At 40.4% G+C, this 25,446-nt stretch overlaps 5 protein-coding genes across 5 annotated transcripts; 3 read left to right on the top strand and 2 right to left on the bottom strand.

Moving 5' to 3' along the window:
- Positions 1-249: 249 nt before the first annotated feature.
- txnl4b (thioredoxin-like 4B) lies at positions 250-1,940 on the bottom strand. Its single transcript, XM_084715440.1, has 3 exons — positions 1,709-1,940; positions 1,455-1,606; positions 250-886 (listed from the first exon to the last, which is right to left on the bottom strand). Exons 1-3 carry the CDS (start codon positions 1,838-1,840, stop codon positions 721-723), a joined length of 450 nt encoding a protein of 149 aa, XP_084571566.1. The 5' UTR covers positions 1,841-1,940; the 3' UTR covers positions 250-720.
- A 379-nt stretch (positions 1,941-2,319) lies between these two features.
- On the top strand, positions 2,320-4,203 carry trmt10c (tRNA methyltransferase 10C, mitochondrial RNase P subunit). Its single transcript, XM_084715424.1, has one exon. The coding sequence runs from the start codon at positions 2,639-2,641 to the stop codon at positions 4,094-4,096; it is 1,458 nt and encodes a 485-aa protein (XP_084571550.1). The 5' UTR covers positions 2,320-2,638; the 3' UTR covers positions 4,097-4,203.
- Positions 4,204-5,674: 1,471 nt separating this feature from the next.
- blzf1 (basic leucine zipper nuclear factor 1) lies at positions 5,675-10,231 on the bottom strand. Its single transcript, XM_084715388.1, has 7 exons — positions 10,107-10,231; positions 9,681-9,764; positions 8,421-8,875; positions 8,044-8,243; positions 7,783-7,911; positions 6,607-6,832; positions 5,675-6,519 (listed from the first exon to the last, which is right to left on the bottom strand). The coding sequence occupies exons 2-7, from the start codon at positions 9,697-9,699 to the stop codon at positions 6,334-6,336; spliced, it is 1,215 nt and encodes a 404-aa protein (XP_084571514.1). The 5' UTR covers positions 9,700-9,764; positions 10,107-10,231; the 3' UTR covers positions 5,675-6,333.
- A 203-nt stretch (positions 10,232-10,434) lies between these two features.
- ercc5 (excision repair cross-complementation group 5) lies at positions 10,435-20,386 on the top strand. The gene is made up of 15 exons (XM_084715412.1): positions 10,435-10,869; positions 11,898-12,073; positions 12,208-12,323; positions 12,551-12,652; positions 13,087-13,147; positions 14,003-14,146; positions 14,232-14,442; positions 14,575-15,528; positions 15,622-15,905; positions 16,100-16,219; positions 16,792-17,005; positions 18,026-18,170; positions 18,679-18,879; positions 18,959-19,043; positions 19,699-20,386. Exons 1-15 carry the CDS (start codon positions 10,782-10,784, stop codon positions 20,245-20,247), a joined length of 3,450 nt encoding a protein of 1,149 aa, XP_084571538.1. The 5' UTR covers positions 10,435-10,781; the 3' UTR covers positions 20,248-20,386.
- A 982-nt stretch (positions 20,387-21,368) lies between these two features.
- mettl21e (methyltransferase like 21e) lies at positions 21,369-25,091 on the top strand. The gene is made up of 5 exons (XM_084715400.1): positions 21,369-21,671; positions 23,781-23,938; positions 24,039-24,156; positions 24,294-24,391; positions 24,657-25,091. The coding sequence occupies exons 1-5, from the start codon at positions 21,620-21,622 to the stop codon at positions 24,978-24,980; spliced, it is 750 nt and encodes a 249-aa protein (XP_084571526.1). The 5' UTR covers positions 21,369-21,619; the 3' UTR covers positions 24,981-25,091.
- The last annotated feature ends 355 nt before the right edge of the window (positions 25,092-25,446 follow it).

Here is a 25,446-nt window from a genome sequence, read left to right as displayed (position 1 = left end):
ACCAAGACATGTTTCTGATATCGAGTCTCAATCCCTTAAGACTTAATGAAATGCACTTTGCTACGTGCTAGTCTAATGAGGCAAGCTGATAATTGTAAAAACAATCAAGATAAGCCCTGCTACTCTGTTCATACAGAAAGTGTCAATAAATTGAACTACTAAAATAAATACATTAAAACAAATTTTAAAGTTTTCTTTTAGTAGAAATAAACTAGAAATAGAGGCTACACAAAGATGGTAGGAAAAATGTGTTGTGCAAGAAAAAATATAAAAGTTTATTATAAAAACAGAGCATGTACATTGCATAAATTAACTGTTGTCTCTACTGACATGCAGCTCTTTTCCATGGGAAACATCAAGATGATAGCTGCATTTTCAAAATAAATAAATAAAATCAGAATAGTTGCAGAAACACAGTAATACTTCCGTTAATAAATTTGACTATGGGAACTCTGTTAATATTGGTCAAAAACTCCAACAGGAACTTTTAAACATAGCAAGAAGAAAAGGCCAATGTGCTGCCCTATTTGTAATTTGCTTTCTATATGAAAATTAAGATACTGATTAAAGTTTCCAAATCTGAGACACTTAAGTTTTAATATCAAAACTTCTTCAGATGGCTGCCTGAGGGCTGATAGTCAATTAATCAACCAGAAGTAGTTGATGCAACTCAGCATGAGATGATGATGTTTATAAGGCTGCACAGTGGAGGTGTTGCTCCTAAATTCCATGGTAGAGGAGATCATATTTGGGAATATTTTGAGGATCTATGGGACTCTGGACGATCATCTTCCCACGCATGGCTCCTCTGTATATGACCTCAATCAGATCCATGAAATCTTGCTTGGTCTTGAAGCTGCCAACAAACTTGGTGTGATCTGGGGAGCTGAAAGAGAAAAAAGAAAAACAGTTATTAACCAAATAAGGTCGAGCTGTGGTTTATTACAATGCGTACATCTGTGGTAGCTTCAGGTTTGTTTGTTGTATGTGTATGCATCCTTCATGTTCAATGACCAGATCCGGGACAGGTTACTACAAAATGTGATCTTAAAAGAGAGCTGTAACACTTTAATCTTTAAGCAAATATACAAAAAGCCAGCTTCTCTAATGTAAATATTTGCAGCTTTTCTTATGATATAAAGCTTTTGGGTGTGGACTGTGGGTTTGACAAAGCAAGCCACTGAAAGATGTCAACTTGGGCTTGAGAAAATGTGTGATGTACATTTTACACTATACTTTTACATTTTATAGACAACATAATCGATTAACTGTAGAACTGAAATATTTATTCACTTAGATGATTATTAATCAATTAATTATTTAAGTCACTTTCGGAGCAAAGTCTGGTTCCCTGGTTTCAGCCTCTCTATGGCAGCAAACAGCAAAAATCGCCAGTTTCAACCATATTCACACAGAGAATCGCACATATCGTTATCAGTCAAATGAACACTCACCCATAATCCACTTTCATGTGCTGTCCGTTGAAAAAGAAAACAGTGGAGGGGATGTAACTGATGTCAAAGTATCTTGTGTAGATTGGAGCTTTATCCACATCAACGATGTAGATGGACGCCATGTTACTCAGGTCATGGGCAGTTTTTGACAGCTAGAATGGACAATAAAGTGGCATGTTAGCGACAGTTAAATTAAATAGTGACACACTGAACAGCCGTTTAGTTATGTGAATGAACTTCAGAGTTCTGCTTACAATCTCATCCAGCTGCAGACAAACCGAATCTTCGTCTCTCCCAAACCTCAAAACTACGACTTTTTCAGCGACGCATTTGATAACTTCGTCGATGTCTTTCTTACAAGTTAATTTGGGCAAAAACAAACTCATCTTCGCAGGCTAATAAATTAGCTTTTGTTGTTTTGCTAACCGGAGGAAGTTACGTCACGAGTGCTATACGACGCTTTGAAAAAGTCCGACTGGAAACGATTCTCGTTTTTTGTGTGGTCACAGGAGTGCCGTAAAAAGAATACATATGAATAAAAAATGACTGTGGAAAAATAAAGAGAAATAAATAAAAGAATAAATAAGTAAACAAAAATGTGGAAAGACAAATTAAAAAATAAGCAACATTAAATATATATTTCTAATATATAAATACGATAGAGAAGATAAGTCATATTCAGTGTCTCCTAGGGAAATTTGTTGTGGACTCAATCATACAGGTCCACAGAGGATAAAAACTCACATATAAAAGAATTTTCACTTCGTAAATTTACTTATTAAATCTTTTATTTATTTTCTTGTATATTTTTTTCTCATTCTTTTTACTGATGTATTATTTTTTTATGGCACTTCTATGACTCTACGGAAACATTTCACTACGACACATTATAGTGTGACACCGTGCAACAACGTGACCTTCCTCTTGTGTGTTTGACAAGCATGGACGCCGCGACAAGTTAACGCAACCTGAACACAACGCCGCCACAAGTGAATAACGTCAGTATGTTGGGGATTTAACAAGATGGAGACGTTATTTGTAACAGTTTTATAACGGCGGAACACGGAGGGAAACGCGTTGACAACAAGTTTGGTTCCGGTTACAGTGACAGTCCAGCAGCGACTGGCTGTATTCCCTAGTTTTAGCATTTAAGACACAGCAGCAGTTTGAAGTAATTAATCGCGATGTTACGGCTCCTCTCTACTCAATGTTTACATGAACTCTGGAAATGCAGTCATCTTGTGGCATCCTGTGCTACAAAGAGGAAAGTGATCAGTCTTTTCCCAGTCAGACACTTACGTACTGGGAGACCCCTGTGGAAAGATGCCCTCCAGCCGAAAAGAGATGAATCTGAGGAAGTAAAAACCGTAGATCTGGACGGATGGAAATCTGTCATGAGATCCAAAGCTGCTGCATCAGAAGAGAAACAACAAGTCAAAGAAGAAGAGGAAGCAAGTGATGGTGAGGATGAAACCCTCCAAGAACCAGACAGTTCTTCTTCGCTGGAGGCAACTCGGGATCTGGTCGCAATGTGGCGGCTGGCTGGGAGGCTCGTCCCTGAAGAGATGACTGATGAACAGGTCCAGATGCTGGCAGATCTCACCACCAAATCTGCCAGGAAGAAGTACCTGAAGTACCTGGCTATCAAGGAGGGCCACAAACTGGCCCGAAAAGAGAAGCAGCAGCAGAAGAAGGCAAAGATGGAGCAGAGTAGAGAACGGGACAGCGATGCAGAGGAAGGACGCGAACTTAAGAACACGTTCCTCCTCCAGTTCTGGAGCCGCTCCCTGGACAAGCTGCTGGCCTGGAGGAGCGCCCAGGCCATGGTGTTTGATCAGCCACTGGTGTTTGACCTCAGCTATGAGTCCAACATGTCCAGGCGGGAGGTGGAGAACACTGTGTCCCAGCTGATGGAGGTGGAAGGGTGTAACCGGCGTGCCACCGAGCCCTTCCACCTCCACTTCTGCAACATGCAGCCAGACGGTGCCTACAAACAGGAACTGCTCAAACGATACGGTGCGGAGGTCTGGGACCGCCTGTTGATCACCAGCACCGACCGCCAGCATGTCGACATGTTCCCCCGTGAGCAGCTTGTGTACCTCACCGCAGATTCCCCCAATGTCCTACGCACGTTTGACCACTCCAAGGTCTACATCATTGGAGCTTTAGTTGACCGGTCCATCCAGTCAGGCCTGTCCCTGGCCAACGCCAAGCGTCTGAAGCTCGCTACAGCCCGTTTACCTCTTGATGAATTCCTGCACTGGGAAATGGGAGCCAAGAATCTCACGCTGGACCAGATGATCCGCATCATGATCACTTTGAAGGAGACGGGGAGCTGGCAGAAAGCGTTGGAGTTTGTGCCAAAGAGGAAGCACGATGGCCTCCATCAACAACGGCCACAGAAAGAGATTAACACCAGAGTCAAAGGACCAAGAGAGGACGGGGACAGGTGGTTGAGATCTGGTGAGAGGGCATTTAAAAATGAGGGACAAAATCTTTTTAAGTCCCATAAACAGACTGGGTTCAGTGGTAGAGACAGAGAAAACAAACCAGCTGCAACCAGAGTACGGACGTCATTTAAGAACAACATGGAGGGAAGAAAAGGTGCAGGGAAGAGCAAGATGTGGTGGGATGACAAGTGAAGTCAACTAAAACTCTCACTTTGGTTAATAAAGACATGTTTCAAGCAGTGCAGAGGAAATGTCAAAAACTTGAGACAAGTGGCAAATAAAATGTTGTAATAAGCTGACACTGGTCCTGGACGTTGGTTACTTGTTGCTTTGTTGAAGAAGTGTCAGTGCTGTAAGGTCAAAATTATACTGTAGATACTTAAATAATAATAATAAATAAATAATTGATTTTATTTTAGTTATCAAATTCTGGTATCATGACAAGCCTACAATGCATTGTTGTAAACAAGGAAAGAACAAGACATTTTAAAAAGATAGAAACTACTTTGGTCTTTATTTTGGTCTGACATGGAAAACAAAAGATGTATAAATATATTTATGATGTGCTTTCATTGTAATTTAATATACCATCACAATCACTGTGAATAGCACATTTTCGATACAGATGAAATAAATCAAAACATTATACAGCTTGGTTTAAAAAAAAAACTGCAAAAAAGATGTGTGCAATATATTACCACGTCATTTCATAGTAGTGTATTCTCAGGAAAAAAAAGAAAAACAGTTTAAGTCTTGTTTTTTAAATAATAAATCACAAAAAAACATCATCCAAATGACCATGACACGATTCAGTGAAAACACCCAAACATAGTAAACTGAAATTAAAATGTGTTTGGAACATTTTAGAAAAACACCACAAAAGTAAAGCTCTGCAAATAACTGGACACCTGTGTATGTGTGTGAGCGACGGCTGTACCAAACGTCTTTTTTACATTAAAAACTTCTACTGAGGGGTTTGACTGAAGCTTTGAATGTCTGTCATCACATTTTATGTTGTTTTTACGATGCCTTTTAAAAACAAAATACACAAAATCCTCAATTTTGAATATAGCAATTCATCAGTTCATTAAATCAACTTTCTATAATGACTGTAATTTATCAGTTTTGTCCACATAAAGGTAATTTATGGTGCTCTTAAATCACTGTTAGACCACCCAATTAATACAGGTGAGTCTCCCTTTGTGTACCACAAGCAGTAGTTTTCTACACTAAAAAGTATGGATCAGAGCAGAATATTTTGTCAAACAAAATTATTACATCTGTATTTTTTAAATAAATTTTGACTCTTGGACTTGACTGTGGAGTTATTGATTAGTTATTGAGATATTGAGTCAGAAACAACACAGCTACCACTGGAATCTAACAAATAGTACAATACTGATAATATTAGTGCAGCTTAATCTTCATCTGCAGCGATGTAGAAACACTGGGTTTAAACACAATAAATACACATGCAAAAAAAGAAAAAGCTGCACAGCATTTGAATGTCGATGTAGAATTTGAATGTCAGCTTTACAAACGAAGCTTCAAACTGTTTTGTACAGCCCTGATGTAGACAACAGGTAATATCAGGGCTATCTCTGAATAATCCTGCTGCATGGTTATAGTTTGTTGTACCGTAAAACCACCTCCAAAATATTAAATGTATATTAGAATGTCATTACAGCATGCAATATACAAAATATATTAACAGTATATTTTAAATATGATAGCACCATCATACTGAGAAACTGGGGGGATCCCGCAGAATAAGAGGCATCCTCATAAAGTTGTTTTATTGTACAGTCACAATACAAGTGACTCTGTACAATTAGCTCATTATCTGTTGTTTGTTTACATCCTGAGGGTTATTTCCACTACAGGTGTTCCAGTCAAACCTCAGCCTGTTTACATACTGATTTATGGATACAGGAATATATAAATAAAACACACTAGTCTAATGTTCAAGTTTGAGTAAGTAGACACCCTGACAGTATCTTTTTACCATGTAACACTGACTCATCTTAACCTCACACATCCCAGCAATAAATAGCACTTTCCATGGTTTAAACCAGGCTGAAATGGCTCTGAAATGCATTCTGTTTTCATCACTTTCACATCATTATCATTCCTTAACAAACAACATTTTCTTATTCAGATTTTTTTTCCAAGTTCAAGCAAAATAAACAGCAGGTTGATAAAAACTTAAAACCATTGTCTGAAATTGTGGAAATCCAACAATCAAGGCTGCTACGCACTAAAACGAGTAGCAAAAGACTTAAAAAGAAATGTCTGCTTGACTGAGGAACTCACTTTACACAGAGTAGTAATATCCTCCAGAATTCACTCCTGTTCAGACTTCAGTTATCTGAAATAAGCTCTGATGCTGCAGCGATAGCAGATGGGGACGTTTTGCTGCTCTTTGACCTCTACAACACCAGGATGTCTCCACTGCAGCGCTCACAGCAGTTAAAAGTAATGTTCTCGTAGCGGGTATATGGGTGGAACCTGCCGATGCTCTTCTTATTGCTGAGGAAGTTTGTGGGGGTGGAGTCACTGAGAGGAGGATCTGCCTTGTCTTCTGAACAGGATATTGGATCTAAAATCTTCAGCACCTGAGATAGAAAACAGAAAACATCTGTAAACCCCTTACAAAGATCAAACAGTGTGGCCAGATGTGTAGGAGGACGTGGAGTTTGTACCTTCTCAGCCATCTTCTCGGCTGGTGTGCTGCAGAGATGCTCAGCTGATGCACTGCTGCTCTTCACCACATTGCTATTGCTGGTGTTTCCCAGCAGGTGGGAGTTGATGGCATCTGCTAGCTTGTGATTAGCTGCTGCCAGCTCTCCAGTGCTTAGGGGCTGGGCACTGGGGTAGTACGTCTGCTGTCTGCCCCACTGCAGAGACACCAGAAGCTGCTCCAGAGATCTGATGACAGAAAAGCAAATAACATCAGCACATAGACTCTGTTTTCATCATCTATGCTAACAAAATTATGCAATCTTCTTGAAGGGCCACTACCTTTGGCTCTTCACATGTATTTGATTGGTAGCCAATGACCACTGGCGCACACACTTGCTTTTATTTTGAAATCAAGCATTACATCAACAAATTGCTCATCACTTTTTCATTCATGCTGTAGTATCAGTGGCTCAGCTGTGAACCCTATGTGTTCAGGATTTCTATTTTTGATTTGGCTAAGATGTAATGTTCACATAGCAATCTGTGAATGTTGTGATCCATAAATCACCTATTGTTAGTGAAATCGATAAGTTCTCCCAGCAGAGAAACCTCACTCTCTTAATTTTAATTTTCTCTTAATTAATCATTACGTGACAAAGACACTAAAAACATGCAGCCTATATGCAGCTAGTAGAGTTACCTCTTGCAATTATTTTACACACATTTCAACTGTTGTTTAACAAATGCACTGGACAGTGGACACTTTCTAAATAGAGGAACATTATGAAATGTCATAAGTGGCCCTACAACTCCATTACTTATCTGAACTGAACCAAGTTTGTGTCCTGACTTTAAGCTGTGTTTTGTAAGAGGTAAACTGAAATGGTCACAATTTTATAGTGAATTTGGGAACAGGCAAAAGCTATAGTAATGATGTAGAGGAGAGTAACATTAGAAGAAAGCATGAGTTTGTTCATTCATATAGTCTATAATACAGACATAATTTTCCTGGAAAATATTGTACCTTGAGGCAGAGAGAAGTGTATAGTGACAGCAACAGGGAACCAATCTAAGCACAGACAGTGTCATTATTCTATTCACTGTGCAATCAACATTTACTTCATAATGATGATTTAAAGGAAATATGTTGTCTATTTCAACTTAATTTTGTAATTATGGATCAGTGGTTTTGTTACCTGTGAGTGAGCATCATGTCCCTGGAGAACTCTTCTCTCTCTGACAGCAAGTCCTGAATGGCTCCTTGTGCCTCTCTGGTCTGTCTCTGCAGGGCTGCTCTGGCATTTGTCAGCTCCTCAGCCATCACTCTGAAGAGACAACATTGATGCAGGTGTTCATTTGGTCTGACAATTATGTCATCTCTTATTGACTCTATGCCAAAGTGTTCTTGACAGATACCCACATAAACGTCTTTTAAAAATGAGGAAGAGAGGACATACCTGCTGGCCAGGAACTTGCTCCTCCAGACGTCACACTGGATACTCATTCGCTCCAGTTGCTCAGCGGTGTGTGCCAGACTCCGGCCCAGAGCCTCATTCTCCAGAATCAGCTGGTTCTTCTCCCGGGCGAGACGCTCAAAATGGTACTGAAGGTCATCACCCACTGACGCCACCAGCAGTTTCTTCAGCTCACGGTTCACCTGGCACATGGAATGAATTTAAGTTACCAGTATATATTGTATTAATTTAAAAGCACTTAATAACTTAATCAAAGAAAAAAAAAAGTAAAAGTAAATACAATGGTCTCAATGGTAAGTCCATTCAAAGAGAAAATCAGCAGCATGATGATGTTGCACTGTACCATATATTGGCCTTACCTCTGTCTGCACACGGAGCTGATTGGAGAGGCCTTCCTTGTCCTGCAGCAGCCTGCGTTCAGAGTTCTGCAGCTTCTCCAGTTGTCCTCTCCAGTCCTCCACCAAAGGCAGCGGGGGGGACCCCTGCTCCTCAGCCTGTCCAGTCTCCCCTTTCCCCTCAACAGGTCCTGCACGGCTGGCCCTACTGATAGCGGCACGTGGAACGATGATCCTCACAGCCTCCACCTCTGTGCAGGCTTCTCGACTCACCTTGCCCAGGTGGAGCACCCCGAGGGGTTGGGGAGCAGCCGGGGGTGAAGGATGGGTGTATTTGGGGCTGTGTTTAGGACTTGCCACCTTCAGGAGGTGTGCAGATGGACTTGGTGGCCGTGTGTCTGTGTTTACCTCCAGGACCACCGGCGTTTTCTTAGTTTCCATGCCATCACCAGCACCTCGGATGGGCACTGTAGCAGAATCTGTAAAATAGAAATGAGGCCACATTTACATGTTGCACTTAAATGTGCCCTCAGTGATCTAATCAGAAGTGGACCACTCTAAATGCAGGTGGGACTATAGCTCACTGAGGATGCCATGGGATGCATATGTCATGTATTTTAATCCAGATGTGTCCCTGACCATTCTGAATGAGCATCAACTCAACTTTGTTTGTATTACACAACTGAACAGCTGATTTACTATTGCCAAACTACACAGACACAGACTCCATGGTATAGCCACCACATTCCCTCTCCAGCAGCATGTAGAGCTGAATATTGAACCTCAATATTTTTTTAATGCTCAAATCTGTGGTACACAAAATAAGACATTATTTTTCATAATAAAGACTCAACAGAATTGAACAAAATATAAACACATACAGCTGTACAGGGTGAATCTGGATTTTTTTTAACTTAAATCAATCAGGAACTAACTGATCAAAGAAAGGATGAACACGATAGAGTCTGACCAGGTTTTTATACTTAATTTTTTGTTTTCTTTTCTTTTTTCTTTTTTTTTTTACTAAAACTCAGGTACTACAGTCATATGAAATAAACACAACCTGTGGCTATCTACAAGCTATAAGAAAAAATCTGATCCCTGATCATTAACTTTGGTATAAGTCTACTAGTATGTAACTTAACTAATAAACAGTAATGGAAACATGACATGACTAAGGATATGTCCTTAAACCACTCAGACAAGGCAGCTTATCAATGTGTTGCAATTGGCTGAACAGGTAGGAAATGTAAACATAATGAATTTAATCAAAGCGGTACATACCTCTGACAGCAGCCGACATGGTGGAGGTGGTGTTACTTGAAAAGGAAGTCTGTAGTTCAGGTGAAAGTCAGGCGACTCTTCGCCCTATAACAATTAACAACGGAAAATAAACCTTGTTGGAAACATTTGTAACAGTCAGTGTTTTTAACAGCGATCAAAACGGGCCGCTAGTTAAAGGTCAGGGTTAAAAGCTGAGGTGCTGATAACGTTACACGATAACGGAAATTTAGCTAGCTGATAAGCTAGCTTGCTAACGCTAACTGTTTGACGAGTTAAAGGAAAGTTAAACAACCCCAGTTACAGTAACGTCAACGCTACCACGATAGCTGTTAGCTACACGGGGAAACACTTTCCATTACATCTGAGATTACATTACGTTTTTGTTTTTTGTTTTTTGGGATTCAGACAAAGAGTTAGATAACATACCGGTGAACAATGGCTCCAACCTCCCCGCTAATTCGCAGCCACAAGCTGTTTATTTTGTCACCGGACACAGTTGGCCTCTGACGAACGGAAGGGAGCTAATTTTTCTAGAGGGGAACCCAAGTTCTGTGAAACTCTCGCGAGATTTGTATGCATTGTTTCTTCATTGTTCATGTTTTACAAATTGATTATGTTTTATACTATGGATGTGCTCTGATTAAAATTCAGGCAGGTTTAGGGACAAAAAACACATGGTTATGGTTGGTAAAATATCATGGAATGCGATAAAATGATAACTCTCGCGAGATCTTTCGCGGGTCTGACACGACATGTCTGTCCCGTCCCCTCCACAAAACTGATCTCCAGTCGGTTGCTGTGTTATTCTACCGTGTTTCTTATAATAGTAAGTAAAACGTGAAGCTGATTAGAGATCAGAAAATGAATGTTGCCCGAAGCCGGTGGTGTAACAGCTAAATATGACCGACCTGAATGACGCGGAACCCTCATGCGTAGTTTATACGTGCTCGACGGACAATAAGAGTGTTACAATAGACGTTAAAACTGCCGCTATGGTTCCACTCCAGTGGTTTTTGAGTTGACAGGAGAAAATGCTCAAATTAATCAAGCACATTGAGCTTGTTGTCAGTTTTTGATGAATGTTGGACTACAGTTATCATCATGGGAGTGCACGGGCTGTGGAGGCTGCTGGAGAGCACAGGGAAACCCATCAACCCCGAGACTCTGGAAGGAAAGATCCTTGCAGTTGGTATCCTGACATGGTGTTGCTCTATTTATGTCTTTTTAAAATAAGATAATCCTTTATTAATCCCATTAAAGGTAATCGTGCAGTCATACAACAGCAAAGGGGACAGCATTATAGTAAGAAGCATCGACAAAAAAAAGCAATACAAAATAAATAAGCAAACAAACAATATAAAAACAAGAGAAAGTCAAACAATAAAAACAACATAAACAAGAAACAGATCCAGCATTTACACCATGGCACAAAGGATATATTGATATTGCATGATAGTTGAATTTTGATATTGCAAAGTTGGTATACATGAGTACTGAATTAAATTGGATTATCTGTCTGTTAAGTTTGTGTAGAGTCATCTTTCCTGCATCTCTCTGAAGGGCCGTCTCTTTTTCTTCTCTCTGTAAGATAAAAAACAAATAGAAATGTAGTGTTGTATAATATGCATTTTTATTTATGCATTTTATTTGTGTGCTAAGGCTTTTTTTTTTTTACTAATATCTATTGAGCTATTTTAACTACATATATTTATCTCTTCTTATTTTTACCTGCATTTTTACTAGGGCTACACAATTAATCTAAATTCTATTGAACTCGCAATATGGCTTTTTGCAATTTTCAAATCGCAGGAGGTGCAGTATTTGTTAAAGGCAAAAAGTGTGTCAGGTTTAAATTAATGAATGTCATGAGGCAGAGGTGTCCTACAAATCAGATTCTACAGATCTTAAAAAAAAAAAAAGTAATCTGGCACAGATTCATGCAAAAAAATAACACCATAGTTTTTCAATCAAAACAAGAATATTGATGTAAAAATTATCATTATCTCTAATATCACAAATCCTATTGCAATTGCAATTTCTGTCAAAATAATCGCAATTAGATATTTTCTCAAAATTGTTCAGCTCTAGTATTTACTGTTTCTGACTGTACGTTGCCTGGATAATCTGCTGCTGTAACACAAGAATTGTACTGATGTATCTATGTAACTGACCATTTTCTGTTAAGCCGTTGTATTAACCTTAACCAGACACCTCCAGACATCAGTATATGGTTGAACCAGGCAGTGAAGGGGGTGAGAGATCGTGATGGCAACAGTGTCCAGAACGCCCACCTCCTCACTCTCTTCCACCGCATCTGTAAGCTCCTCTTCTTCCGCATCAAGCCAGTCTTTGTGTTTGATGGAGACGCACCACTGCTGAAGAAACAGACTCTGGTATGTCCTGTGCTTCCTGAGGAGCTGCGTAACCAGTCTGTGTTTAACTGGTTTTGTATATTTCTTTCAAATGGATGTGACACCCACCTGTTCTCTTGTTTAACATGGCTTTGGATGCTGCTCTCCCCCTGCAGGCTCTGAGGAGACAGAGAAAAGAGGAGTTGAGCCGGGAGTCAAAAGAAACCAATGAGAAACTCCTCAAGACATTCTTGAAGAGACAAGCTATCAAAGCTGCACTCGGAGACCGCAGGTAAAAGACAGGGTAGTGTACAGCTGGAGGGACAGCAAAGACAACACAACACTCATGTCAAACATCTGTCTCTGCAAAACGTGACATTCCAACAGTAGTTGTTGCTGGAGCTTTCTACCATGTTTCTCCACTGTCTCCCCTTCTACTTACTGACTGTCCAAACAGATCATAGACTTATTGTAATCTCAATGGTTTTGTTTTAAGCATCTCTTTTTTTGCTTCCACAGTAAGGATCCTCTACCCAGCCTGTCCAGTGTGAGGAGAGATGAGGTGGACGACATGTATGTTCTACCAGCCCTGCCAGCTGCAGAGGAGAAGGACAAAAGCAGGTCAGCGGACTGGGAAACGTTACTGTTCACTAGTTACTGTGGATGAAATCAGAGATGAACAATATGCAAAACAACCATATTGCAATAATTTTGACAAATATTGTAATGGTATGTATGTATGAGTCATGATGTTTAGGATAATTTTTGCCTTTTATTTTCACTGAAAAAAATAAAAATGAGGATTTTTTTTTCCTGGAGGGTTTTTTTCCATCTTCACATGTGTTAGATTTGTTGAAACAAATGGTTGGGTGAAATGGTGATTTAAAGCATTCCTGACAGGTTTTCATGGCCCTGTTTGCAAAATCAGAATTCACAAATAACTGAAAGCATTTTTTAATCACTAACAAGTTACTGTTAACTGTTCCTTGTTTTACATAGTTATTTCACTTTAAATACTGATACTATAATCATTGTAATGTGTTTTCTTCATGCAGTTCAGAAGAGGAGGAAGAGAGTGAGAGGGAGGAGATGGTTGACAGTTATCACATGTACCAGGTAAAAGCATCAAATAACATACTCAAGAGTTGTAACAATACCAGAATGTTACCAGGATGCTGTTACAAAAACTGATACTTGATAACTCTTATAATACCACAGTAAAAGGAAAAAAAAATATCCCAGGTACACAACATTTGATTTTTCTTTCTTTTTTAATAAAAGTGCCCTGAGGTAACTCTGTTATGATTTGTCACTATGCAAATAAAATTGACTTGACATTAATTAACAACCGACACACAGCGTTAGGACAGAAAACGTCACTGTCTGTGTTTGCTGCAAACCAAATTTCAGACTGGACAATAAAGACTGAACGGAGGTATTGAAGAGATTTTTTTTTCTAGCTTCAGCATTTTTCATACTGTAAACAGTTTAACAGTTAAAAAGTTTGAGGCGAAGAACCATCCCACACAGCCCCCTATCATTTTAAGCTCTTTGGGGGTCAGTTCCTTGTGCCATTTTTCAGTTATCTACAACTTATCTTCTGCATTTCTCTCTCCTCTGCTGCGTTCCATTCTTTGAAATTGTTGTATTCTCCAAATAGATTGGAAGAAATGTAAAACCTCAGCCACTGATTCAGAATTGAGGATTTAACAAAGCCAAGTGATAAATAAACATAATATTAATGGTAAAGAGACAAGATATTATCTGGTATTTTGCTCTATTTTTCTATCATATCTTAATTTACAAACTGTTTCATAATATTATATTATGTGTCAGTATCTTATGAAAGCATTCAGAATCACCATATTATCACTATGGTCATATGTTGGTTGGGTTTATCACACCACCTTTCTGTATGAACGCCCTGTTTAATAATTGACACCTGAAGCCAGACTTGTCTCTGTGTCTCAGGGAGAATTGTATGAAGGCCCAAACTCAGTGGACATCAACTCAGAGGAGTTCGCCAGCCTGCCTCCTGAAATGAAACACGAGATCCTCAAAGACATGAAAGAGTTTTCCAAAAGACGGCGGACCATGTACCACAAACCTCCAGAGGTACTGTCCTCTCTCATTCACACTCACACGCACTCGTCCGTCTCCTCCTCTTCACAACAGATTCTCCTCTTCACTACCTCTTTAGGCTTCAGGAGACTTTTCCCAGTACCAGTTGGCCGGCCTGCTGCAGAGGAACAAGCTGAACCAGCGTCTGGAGGGAGTGGAGAAAGAGATGAGCCAGCGGAGCGCCGGCAGTGCTCCACAGCTCTGTGAAGAGGATGGGGAGCAACAGAATCACAGTGTAGAGGCAAACCGACTGGTTTCAGAAGACCATTCCCACTATATCCTTATTAAAGGTGAGGGCAGATATGATGATATGTTCACAGTTTTTTAGTAAGTGAAGTATTTTACAGGACAGTTGTCAATGATCAACAGTCTGATGATGCAAGTCTCATATTTTAAATGCATCTCCACTTTTTTTTACACAGGCTCAAAAAAAAGCGAGACTGCCTCCGAGAGCCAACCTGCAGCTGCACCCTGGTCCGGGACCTGCCTGTCGCACATCAAAAGACAAGCAGCAGGCAGACCTGAGCCTCTGTGGCGTCCGGTTTGTGAGGAAGAGGAGAAAGTGCGGGATCTCTCCTCAGAAGACTCCAAACCCTCTGTCTCAAAACCGCCTCAGGGAGATGCGTCACCACCGTCGCCTCGCACTCTGAAAGCGATCGAGGCTGCGATGAACGACAGCTCAGATGAACAGGAAGTTCAGCGGGATAAAAAGGGTGGAAGTGTGTCCCCACGTACCCTGCTGGCAATCCAACATGCTCTTGCAGAGGAGGAAGACGGCGCTGCTGAACATGGAACTCTAATCAGCAACTCCGCCACCAAACTGCATGTGAATATTCAGCATCGTGCACCACAAGTGGTCATCAGCAGCTCAGAGGAGGAGACAGAATCAGACCATGTAAAGTCTTTATCTAATGAAAAAACAGAACTTAAGGGGCAGCTAACTGGCCAAAGTTTACATGTGAAGGATAGTTTGCTTGATAGTAATTCTGAAGATGAGATGGAGGAAATGATTGCTCAGAGAAATAAAGCACTCCGTTTTGCGGTGCTGCAACAACCTCACGAGAAAGAGATGAAGTCAGAAGAGAAGACAAAGGCAGAAGAGCTGGAGAGAAAAGAATCAGAGCACCGACTGATCAGAGAGAACGGCGATCTGGTTCAACCACAGGCTGCTGCTGCTGCTGCTGCTGCTGCTTCCAGTCAAAACACACCAATATCCACCAATCTTGCTGCTCAGACATGTGAAAAACGTCTCGGTGCAGAGACTGGAATTCATCCTGTACTGTTAGAGCAGAGGAGTAGCACATCCATCGACGCTCCAGAGGAGAGGAGCGGAGACAAGGTGAAGTCGAAGGGCAGAGAGGATAGCGAGTCAGAAGGTACAGAAATAATCTGTTTCAGATCACATTTATTCATAATTTCTTAAACCAGAGGATCTTAAAAAAATGCTTTTGTTGTGTGTTTTCTTCCAGAGAGCTTCATTGAGGTGTCAGAAGAAGAACTTGAAGAGGATGATGAAGATGATTCACTTGTAATGATCAGAGAGAAAGGATCTCCAGACGAGGACGATGAAGATGGCATCGAGAAGGAAGACAAACCAGAGGAAAGTTTGACAGAGGCTCCCAGTGGTCCGGCTGTGTCCTTGGAATTAGACGAAGACGAGAACACAAAGAGACAGACTGAAGAGCTGAAGGAGACAGCAGAGACAGAATCCAGCTCAACTCAGGCTATCAATGAATGGGAACACTTTGATGCTGTAAGTATTGTATAGACACGCAAGATTTTGACTTAACTGCATATAGCCCTGTATTTCTGCAGGTTTCAGCAGTTAAATTTAAGACTTTTAAAGACTGTTATGAATGCAAACCAATTAATCACCTATTTCATGTCCATACTGGCAAAAAGTGTATGTGTCCCAGGCTGATACAGTGGCTGTGTGTTGTGTTGCAGGATGAGCTGGAGGCTCTGGAGAGCTCTCTGCAGGTGGAGCAGAGCAGCCTGAGGGAGCTGAAACAGCAGCAGGAGAGGATGGCCAACACCGTCACTGGACAGATGTACCTGGAGAGCCAGGTGAATGAAAGACACACAAAAACAACACAGACTTTCCTCCCTCACACTTGTCCTTAAGAAAACATTTGACTTATTATTATGAGAATCAAATAAAGATATAAATACATTCTTTCACTGGACTGAGATATGACAACCCAGAGATGGTGCCAGACCAACTGGGGGATAAATATCTTTATGGTGCCTCTGCCAAACATTTCCAGAGCTGTGCAGTCAGTATCAGCTCACACACATTTAAATGTCAGCCTGTCAGCATTTTCCTCCACCATTAAATAACCACTTAATGTAAAACCTATAAAGTGTCTGATCCTTATTAATCCCATAAGCTGTTGTTGTTAATGCTGCTTAAGAGTGACGCTATTTCTCAGATGACTTCTGATGCCTGTTGAGATAAATAGCTTACAGTTAAAAGATCACGTGCAAAATTTATTTTAAATCCTGACAAACAGCGTCATTGTCATTAAGAACTCAAAACAACATGACATAACCACCACATAACCCAGTACATGTGCAGATATTGACTTGACTGTGATTGACTTTTTGTGAGTTATGACTTTTTTCCTCTCTGGCGCCAGGAGCTGCTGCGGCTGTTTGGCGTGCCTTTCCTGGTGGCGCCGATGGAGGCTGAGGCTCAGTGTGCAGCGCTCGACCGCGCCGACCAAACACACGGGACCATCACAGACGACTCCGACGTGTGGCTGTTTGGAGGGAGACACGTCTACAGGAACTTCTTCAGCCAGAACAAATATGTTGAACACTACCAGTACAGTGACATGCAGAACCAACTAGGTCAGTGCTCGTCATCATCAGTGTGTTTTTACATTCAGAATATGTAATAAAACTCCACATAAAATAATATGTGTAATATGTACATTTTTATCAACAGATAAAACTTAGGCACCATTTAAATTTGTTTTGCAATAATCTTCAATGATAACCCTCTATAACCTCTTCCCAGAACGTTTTAATCTTTCTACATTTCCGAAAACAATAAAACAGTGTTCTTCTAGTTTCCATACATTTTGTACATGTCTGGTATGTTAAGTATCAGCTGAAGCTACTTTCTAATCTTCATCTGGAATTTTGAATTACATGTTTTCAAGGTTTTTTCATTTTTGTTTTAATATGAGAGAGACCCCTAGCGACAGATTTTACATGTGTGTTGAAGTATGAAGCCTTTTGTAAAAAATAACTTTAACTTTTTTAGATCATGAAATAACAAATTAAATGAATGAATTTATAAACTTTATGTGGAGTGTCATGGACCCTTGCAGGCCCCTGGACCTGGCTTTTGACTCATTCATTTTCAAGTGTGTATAAAAATGTACATTATAGTTTTGGGGGAACCTAGCCAACTATCATTCAAATCACGTAACACCCCAATATCCTGTTCGATGGAAAGAGAAGCCAAACCACAGACAGATGTCACAATTACTGTGCTATTTATTGGATAATTGGTGTGTGTGTGTGTGTGTGTGTGTGTGTGTGTGTGTGTGTGTGTGTGTGTGTGTGTGTGTGTGTGTGTGTGAGTGCACACACATGCATGCATGCAGTTTCATTTGTATGGAACAGACCCCGAGAGTGATGCTGCTTATTTCATGGCCTGCTGAGATATAAAAGTACCGTGTTGAAATTATACCAGGATAACACATTACCGTGTTAATCTGATGAGTTCATATTGCACATATCAGAGACAGCTGTGTGTGTGTTGGTGATGGTTGATGAGCTGTCAGCAAACTGACCACACAGTTCACAAGGCTTCACTCCCCCCGTTTCTCTTCTCCCCTCTTTTTTTTTCCGTTTTCTCAGGTCTGGACAGGACTAAAATGATAAACCTGGCTTACCTGCTCGGCAGTGACTACACAGAGGGCGTGCCAGGGGTCGGATATGTGACTGGCATGGAAATACTGAATGAGTTCCCAGGGCAGGGCCTAGAGCCCCTCATACAGTTCAGGTGTGTGAGAAACACTTCTGGCTTATTTTTGCTGACTACATGTTCATGTTGCAGCTTCTGTAACCTTTTTTTTTTTCACTAATTTTCAAAACTCCTCCAGTCTGTTTAGACTCTGACTGTCAAATACAGGACAAATATGTAAAATAAACATGTTGTTAAACCTTATTTGTTTCATCATTTGATAACATTTTTTATTCTAAATTAATCAAGGTATATATTTGCCACCATATTTTAATAGAACTGAATAAATGTTAACTTAATAATGTTATAAAGTTACTGTCCTGGCCAAAATCTTCACTTAATATATTAACTTAATAATTTCCTTAATTTTAAAAAATATGCAGCACTTCTGTGGCTTAAACATTTGCAATAAATTGATTGTATTCCAAAAAATATGTGTTTTGGACATTACAGTAACTAGTTTTAACAAAATATTGCACTTTCTAATGGTGGTTTCTCTCTCTGAAGGCTCACTGATGTATATCTGGTCATTGTTTCTTTTGTCTAGTCAATGGTGGACGGAGGCTCAGGAGAAAAAGCGTCTAACAGCCGATCCTCGGGACACTAAAGTGAAGAAGAAACTGAGGAACCTAAAACTTCATCCAGGGTTCCCCAGCCCTGCAGTGGCTCAGGCTTACCTAGAACCTGCTGTGGACCAATCAGACGGCTCGTTCACCTGGGGACGCCCACAACTCGACATGATCAAAGAATATCCTTTCTGCGTGTGTGTTTGTGTGTGTGTGTGTTTGTTCATGAATGTATGAAGATTCCTTGACCAGTCTTTTTACGTTTTGTCTGAGTCGTTTCGGCTGGGGCAGTCGCAGGACAGAGGACACTCTTCAGCCTGTGATCAAGCAGCTCAACACACAGCAGGTAACTGAGACAATTCTCAACTAATCATTCCCAACCAGGGGTAATTTTATAGTGAATTGTCAAGGGGTGGAAAGCTGAAATAATTAACTCAACTGAAAATGGAAAATAAGATTTGATTTGAAAAAGATGTTTCATATCTAAGTTGTGTTAAGGAGGAAATAAACAGCTAAACAGAATTACAAACTGGTGTGATGCTGCTGATCTTTATTTACACTAACCTTACAATAACCACTGAACTGCCCAACCTTGAGCATAAGAGTTTTGAAATAGTTACCTAAATGTAATTAAAAAGCTGCTGAAATAATTTGCCATAGCTAAAATTAATGGATAAGGATTTCAAATTGTTCACAAAGGCGATAAACAGTTAAAATAGTTAGCTGTAAGCTATGTAGTAAGCTAATAGTAATGGATAAGCAGCTCAACATGTTAAAAAAGTATAAACAGTTAAAATAGTTAGCGGTAGTGAAAAAAGTCATGGGTAAGCAGTTCAGATGTTAGCTAAAAGGATGAACAGTTAGCTAAAGGTTATAGATAAACAGTCTCCCATTATATGAAACCAGGAATTTCCCACAGAAGGGGGCGTGGCTTGTCGATTGGGGCTGGATGACGTATTGCCGGTCTGATGTATACCTTATTTCTCGCTGTTTTGGCTTAGACTCAGCTGCGCATCGACTCATTCTTCCGCATGGAGCAGCAGGAAAAGCAGGCGATACGCAGCCAGCGACTCCGTCGAGCAGTCACCTGCATGAAGAGGAAGGAGAGGGAAGGAGGCGAGGACGAGGATGAGGAGGATAGTGAGGAGGAAATGTCATCCCCATCCAAATCAAAGAGGGGCAAGGCAGCAAGCAAGAGTCCCAAAAGAGGAGGAGGAGAGAGGGAGGAGGAGACGTCTGCAGCAGGAGGAGGGTTTCTGGGGTCACAGGTAAATGTTGAGCCTCCTCTTACGTCACCTCTGAAGGATGTGAGCAGCACAAGCCAGGACTCCCTCACCATGAAGGTCCCTCAGCCTACGAAGACTCTACCTCAGAGGGCCAGGAGCAGCAGCAGCAGCAGCTCTGGTGAGGAGAGCGATGGCGGCGGAGAAGTTGCTATGGTTACAGCCCGGTCTGTGTTTGAAGGCAGCCGGCGAGGCCGTGGTGTGAAAAGGTCAAGAGGGAGAGGAAGCGTGAGAGGAAATGGAAGGGGGAAGAAGGGAAAAAACTGAACTTGTCCAAGAAATTGACCCTACTTAAGTCCCACCCTTTATGCTCCGTATTCCGATAACAGTTGAGTAATTTTGGTGCCCCGTGGAACCCCGGTCAACTTCCGCCTTTCCTGTTTCCTGTACTTACATAAGCTATGTGCCAGTGTTGTCTATGTTAAAAAGAAAAACAAATTTTGAAGATGGTTTAAAGATGTTGCCGACAGACCTGTAAAAGCAACATAAAGATATGACATCTGAAGTTAGCTAATGTTAGCAAAACGCTAGCTAACTATGTAGCTAGCCAGTTAGCTAGCAGTTTGCTAACAGTAGCTAACTGTATTGGTCGACTACGAACGTCTTTGAACCATCTTCAAAATTTGGTTTTCTGTTTAACATAGATGAGCCTGGCACATGGCATATCTAAGTACAGGAGACAGGAAAGGAGAAAGCTGGCCGAGGTTCGGCAGCGTCCCAAACTTGCTCAACTGTTACTGGAGCACAGAGGAAGAAGAGGCGGGACTTAGGAAGAGTCAATTTCAATGTGAAGCATGAAACAGGACATGAATTTCTAATAATGTGATATTATATTTGATATTTAAATGTGAAACATCTAAATGAATCATGAACACTGATGAATTGAGCTTTTTCTTTATTATAAAATATGTATTTTGTACTATTTAGGTGTGAAAATATTTGTACCTGTATCTGAATTATACTATTTTCCATTAAATTTTTAGCAGCACATGTTGTTTGAAGTTGAAGTATTTCCACAATAGACGTCAGTTTGGCTTAGATCTTGTTATATGTCGTGCTGATCTGTTAACAGTGAGACTGAGACAGGTGCAACTCTGCAGTGCCTCCACACACACGTCCCTTAAATTTCCTTCAGGTTGTATTTCAATCACCTCCTGCTTCTGCACACACTCCCCCTCCTCCACCACCCGGCTCAAAGACACACACAAACATTTAGGCTTTTGCACAAAAAAATAAATTGTTTCTAAAAGAAATATACCTCTAGTTTAACTTTGTATTATTTGTATTTGCATTGTATATAAAAGACTACTACGTCTCGAGTCCAGTCCAGCCGTGGGACACAGCAGCTGCTGCTGTCTGTCAGTTTTACTGCATTAGGGAGACGTTCACGGCAGCATGCCCAGAGAGAGCTGGACATGTGTGGTTGCGTGGAGGGTCGGGGTAGGGTGGTGTTTGGACAAGAAGTTGGGAAATGTTGCATTTGTGTGTAACTTAAAACCACAGAGGGTGACAGCCTGCTAGACATTTGGATCCAGATTGACCCAAATCCAAAGGACTTTATCTGGACAGCAGTTGGCTGCTACTGTATAGATTTTCTGTTTTTGGGCGTTCTTGCCCTCGTGCTTGGACTCCTTCAGACATGGAGACTCAGCAGTCCAAGGCCACGGAGGACTCGGGCACCAAAGAAGAAGGTGAGAGTTTGGAGTAATGCAAAACAGAAGGATTTTTCTTAATAATTTCAGTAGCAGTAACTAAGTGCTTGCAGTTTTTTCAGTTTTTAAGGGGTTTTTTTGTAATAAGCATACAGTCATGCCTTTAAGATTTCAGAGGTAGTGTGCATGCCTAGTTAACCCGGCAGAGAATGAGTCTAGTATGAGAGCTTGAAAGACATGTGGCTGTGTTGAAATATTTATTCCCTGTAAACAACTGTATCTCTGCTCGTTAATAACAGATATTTATAAACACACAAAAGCTATAAATCAAGCCCCTGAGCCGTCCCCGACCCCATTCAACCTTTGGGCATTGTGGCTCTGAGGGCTCCCCTGACCTTTTCTTTAAACCAGTGTGACATAACTGAAGTTGTGTGTCAGAGAAACCGCTGACACACATAGCTGGAGTCTGACACACTGACACTGCCATGATACAAACAAACACAGACAGATGATCGGATCAGAGGGGCATTATGAGCCTAAATTGTGATTCGTTTATAGAGCAGAGAATCAAATGTTACCTGTAATGTGATATAAAAGAAAAACAACACGATTACTCATCTGCATTATAACAGAGACACATACAAATACTGTCCAGTGCTCCACCAGTTTAGCCATGATGATGGGCAAGATTTTCTTTCACCTCATTTTTGGAGCAGAGCCAGTGGGATTGTTAAAGGATTGGTTCACCCAAATTACAAACCAACACATCTTCTTCCTTACTTTCTTACACAGCAACATTTAAGATATCAGTCTATGAGATTTCTGCTTCCAGTTCTGTGACAGCATGTTATTGATATGCCAGAAACAGACAAACAGATCAGTGTCACATCATCAACTTAAATCTTTATACTGCCACATTATAAGAGTATCACTTTTTATTACATGGTTTTGTTAAATAAATTGCAGCATTCTAAGGTCTGTTATTTCTGTATAACAGACCGTTGCTGTGGACAGTGTTCTGATCATTTCTGGAGGAGCAATAAAATCATTTTAATGTATATATATATAGTTCTGCATCAGTATGAGCAACTTTCAATGAGTAGTCACATTATAATATTAAAGTTTTGTCTACATATTGTAATAATATGAAAATCTATATATCTTGCTATAATGTGAGAAAAATGTCTATTTTAACAAACTTTTCACATTATAACGTGATACTGCTCCTTTTTTCCCGCATGGCACTTAGACACTCCGTCACACACCTCTACAATGAAGGAGAATTAAATTTTGCTTTGTGCTCACATTGAAAAATTGTATTTAAAAAAGCAACTAAATGTTTGTTCACATTCAGCATCTGTCTTAATAAAGATAATCCACAGCTCTCTCTCCGTGCTTAACTATTATCCTAAGAACTATTTTTGTTCCTCATCAAATAAATGAGAAAAAGAAAGTGTCTTTCAGTCAGTTTGTCTGTACAGGGTCTATTTTGGGTTTATAATTTTACTGTATCTACATGATTTAGTATTCCTTTCCCATAGACTTTTTACACAGCAGCCATTCTGAGCAGGTAAACTCAGGTCTTATCAATGATACTTATAAGGCTGTGCTCCATTCAAATCATCGGGATGCTGCTATTGTGGTATGTGCTATTGTGCTATTTTGGCTCACTGGAAAGGCTAGTAGCTAGTAATACGTTATTCATATTAATATGTCTGCCACACTGGCCCTTCAGTTATAGTTAGTTATCATGAGTTACATGTACTCTCGCTGCTTGAGTGATTGGAGCATCAAACACTTCAAAATTATATAATGTAGCAAGGAGGAAAAACCAACCTTTGTCACTGCAGACATTTACTGTAGATTTGTCTTGTCAGGAAAATCACAGCTGGAACTAATAACATTAGTTCCAGCTCCTGACTCCAGCAAGTCTGGCTACACAAAATCAGAGCTGTAGCAATCGTAAATGTGATTAATTTCACCTGTGCATCCCCTGATATGACATGGAAATGTCTGTGGAAAAGGTCTATTTGTCTCTCTTGTGTTATTATGGCTTTCGCATTTCCTCGCTCACAATACAATATCACGCTTTGTAAGCTCTATATAAACATGTTTTTTTTAACCTGTCTCTCCTGTGGGTGTGTGCAGGTGCTGCTATGGATGCGGAGCTCGCCAAAGCCATCATGTCTCGGCGGTTCCAACCGTCACTGATTGGCCCGGAGGCCTGGGAGGGATATGTGTTCTCTGACCTGGAGATCCGTATCAAGGAGTCCACAGACCTTTATGGAGCTGTACTCTGGCCCTCGGTACACTCAAACTTACAAATTATCCCAGTATTTATAAGTAGCTGCTGTACACCCTCTTTATTTAGAGTGAACTATAAAGTTGTCTCCTTTCCCCAAAAAGGCGATGGTGTTGTGTCATTTCTTAGAGACCAATCGAGACGAATACAACCTGATGGACAAAAATGTGATTGAACTGGGTGCTGGAACCGGGCTTGCCACCATCGTAGCCAGCCTGTTAGGTACCAAAAACAAAACAATCCAGTGATGAGCTTTGGTGGTTTTGAGCTTTGTCTTTTTGACTTTATTTTTCAATTATTTATCTCACTATTTCTGTATCTCATTCCCTGTAATTCTCAGCTTTATTATCTCTCTGCAGGTGCTAAAGTGACCTCCACTGACCTGCCAGATGTTTTGGGAAACCTCCAGTACAATGTTATGCGCAACACCAGGGACCGATGCAAGTACTTACCAGTGGTAGGTTTTAAGATTTATATTTCATAAAGCCAGGTAAAATATTTAATATATTCAGCTATATTCAAAATATCAGACAAAAACTGTCATTTAATGTTTTTCTTGTTTTATGTTTGGTTTATGGACCAAATAAAGAATCTATTTTGTCGTTCCATATTTCCAGGACCGCTAACAGCAAAGACTGATGATATAGAACACCCTAAATAAAATAAGGGATAGAATATATTGATTTAATGCTGTGTAAATCCTAAATCATCTCTGTTTCTAGGTCACAGAGCTCATCTGGGGCCAGGACGTGGAGCAGCGTTTCCCACGGGCCACACATTATTTCGACTACATTTTGGCAGCCGACGTGGTATACGCCCATCCATACCTGGATGAGCTGATGGACACCTTTGACTACCTCTGCCAGGAAAACACACAGATCCTGTGGGCCATGCGCTTTCGTCTGGACCCGGAGAACAGCTTTGTGGATCGTTTCCGGCAGCGCTTCCATCTGGAGCAGCTGTATGACCTCCCCAGTCTGAGTATCAAACTGTACCGAGCCTGGAGGAAGGACAGGACTAAAGACCGAACAGAGGCTGCTGCCTGAACTGAGAACTCACAATAAATATTCTTTGCTGCTGAATGGGAATGTTTTATTTATTCTTTGATGTTAATGGATCAAGATGTGAGAAATTTGATTAAAAACATTCAAATTTTACTTATAATATCAACAAAATGTCAAGAAATAACAGGTATGGCACTATGTCAAAGTCATATTGTGTTGATATGTACTGAAGTTGCTAACCAGTTAGCTTCAAGTGACTGTTGTGTCCAGTCTGCCCTCAGCAGTGTTGCCAGATTGGTTAGGTCTTTTTCAGCCCAAAATCCACACAAATTGATTTAAAAAATGCCTGAATAGTTTTGACAATAAACAACACAAATGGATTCATAAACAAGAGCAATATTATTGTGCATAATGCATATAGGAGGCTACAATGTAACTATATAACTTTGTTTTTTCCCATTTCTGCTTTCTGCCTTAAAATAAAGAAAACAAAGTAATATTTATAAAG

The sequence above is a fragment of the Lutjanus erythropterus genome, chromosome 1 (assembly GCF_056507025.1).
Source record: "Lutjanus erythropterus isolate fLutEry1 chromosome 1, fLutEry1.hap2, whole genome shotgun sequence".
NCBI lineage: Eukaryota > Metazoa > Chordata > Actinopteri > Lutjaniformes > Lutjanidae > Lutjanus > Lutjanus erythropterus.
The sequence above is the reverse complement of the archived record's forward strand: the minus strand, read 5'-3'. Positions and strand labels throughout refer to the sequence as shown.

Excerpts from the sequence above, each read along its gene's own strand:
- trmt10c (XM_084715424.1), top strand. The coding sequence starts at position 2,639 with ATGTTACGGCTCCTCTCTACTCAATGTTTACATGAACTCTGGAAATGC.
- mettl21e (XM_084715400.1), top strand. The coding sequence starts at position 21,620 with ATGGAGACTCAGCAGTCCAAGGCCACGGAGGACTCGGGCACCAAAGAA. Across the intron at positions 23,939-24,038 it reads GAGCTGTACTCTGGCCCTCG|GCGATGGTGTTGTGTCATTT; the intron begins GTACACTCAAAC and ends TTCCCCAAAAAG. Across the intron at positions 24,157-24,293 it reads CATCGTAGCCAGCCTGTTAG|GTGCTAAAGTGACCTCCACT; the intron begins GTACCAAAAACA and ends ATCTCTCTGCAG.
- ercc5 (XM_084715412.1), top strand. The coding sequence starts at position 10,782 with ATGGGAGTGCACGGGCTGTGGAGGCTGCTGGAGAGCACAGGGAAACCC. Across the intron at positions 16,220-16,791 it reads AGATGTACCTGGAGAGCCAG|GAGCTGCTGCGGCTGTTTGG; the intron begins GTGAATGAAAGA and ends CTCTGGCGCCAG. Across the intron at positions 18,171-18,678 it reads GAGCCCCTCATACAGTTCAG|TCAATGGTGGACGGAGGCTC; the intron begins GTGTGTGAGAAA and ends TCTTTTGTCTAG.
- txnl4b (XM_084715440.1), bottom strand. The coding sequence starts at position 1,840 with ATGAGTTTGTTTTTGCCCAAATTAACTTGTAAGAAAGACATCGACGAA. Across the intron at positions 1,607-1,708 it reads GTCTGCAGCTGGATGAGATT|CTGTCAAAAACTGCCCATGA; the intron begins GTAAGCAGAACT and ends TGTCCATTCTAG. Across the intron at positions 887-1,454 it reads CACATGAAAGTGGATTATGG|CTCCCCAGATCACACCAAGT; the intron begins GTGAGTGTTCAT and ends TTTCTCTTTCAG.
- blzf1 (XM_084715388.1), bottom strand. Across the intron at positions 7,912-8,043 it reads AGCAAGTTCCTGGCCAGCAG|AGTGATGGCTGAGGAGCTGA; the intron begins GTATGTCCTCTC and ends TTGTCTCTTCAG. Across the intron at positions 6,520-6,606 it reads CCGAGAAGATGGCTGAGAAG|GTGCTGAAGATTTTAGATCC; the intron begins GTACAAACTCCA and ends TTTCTATCTCAG.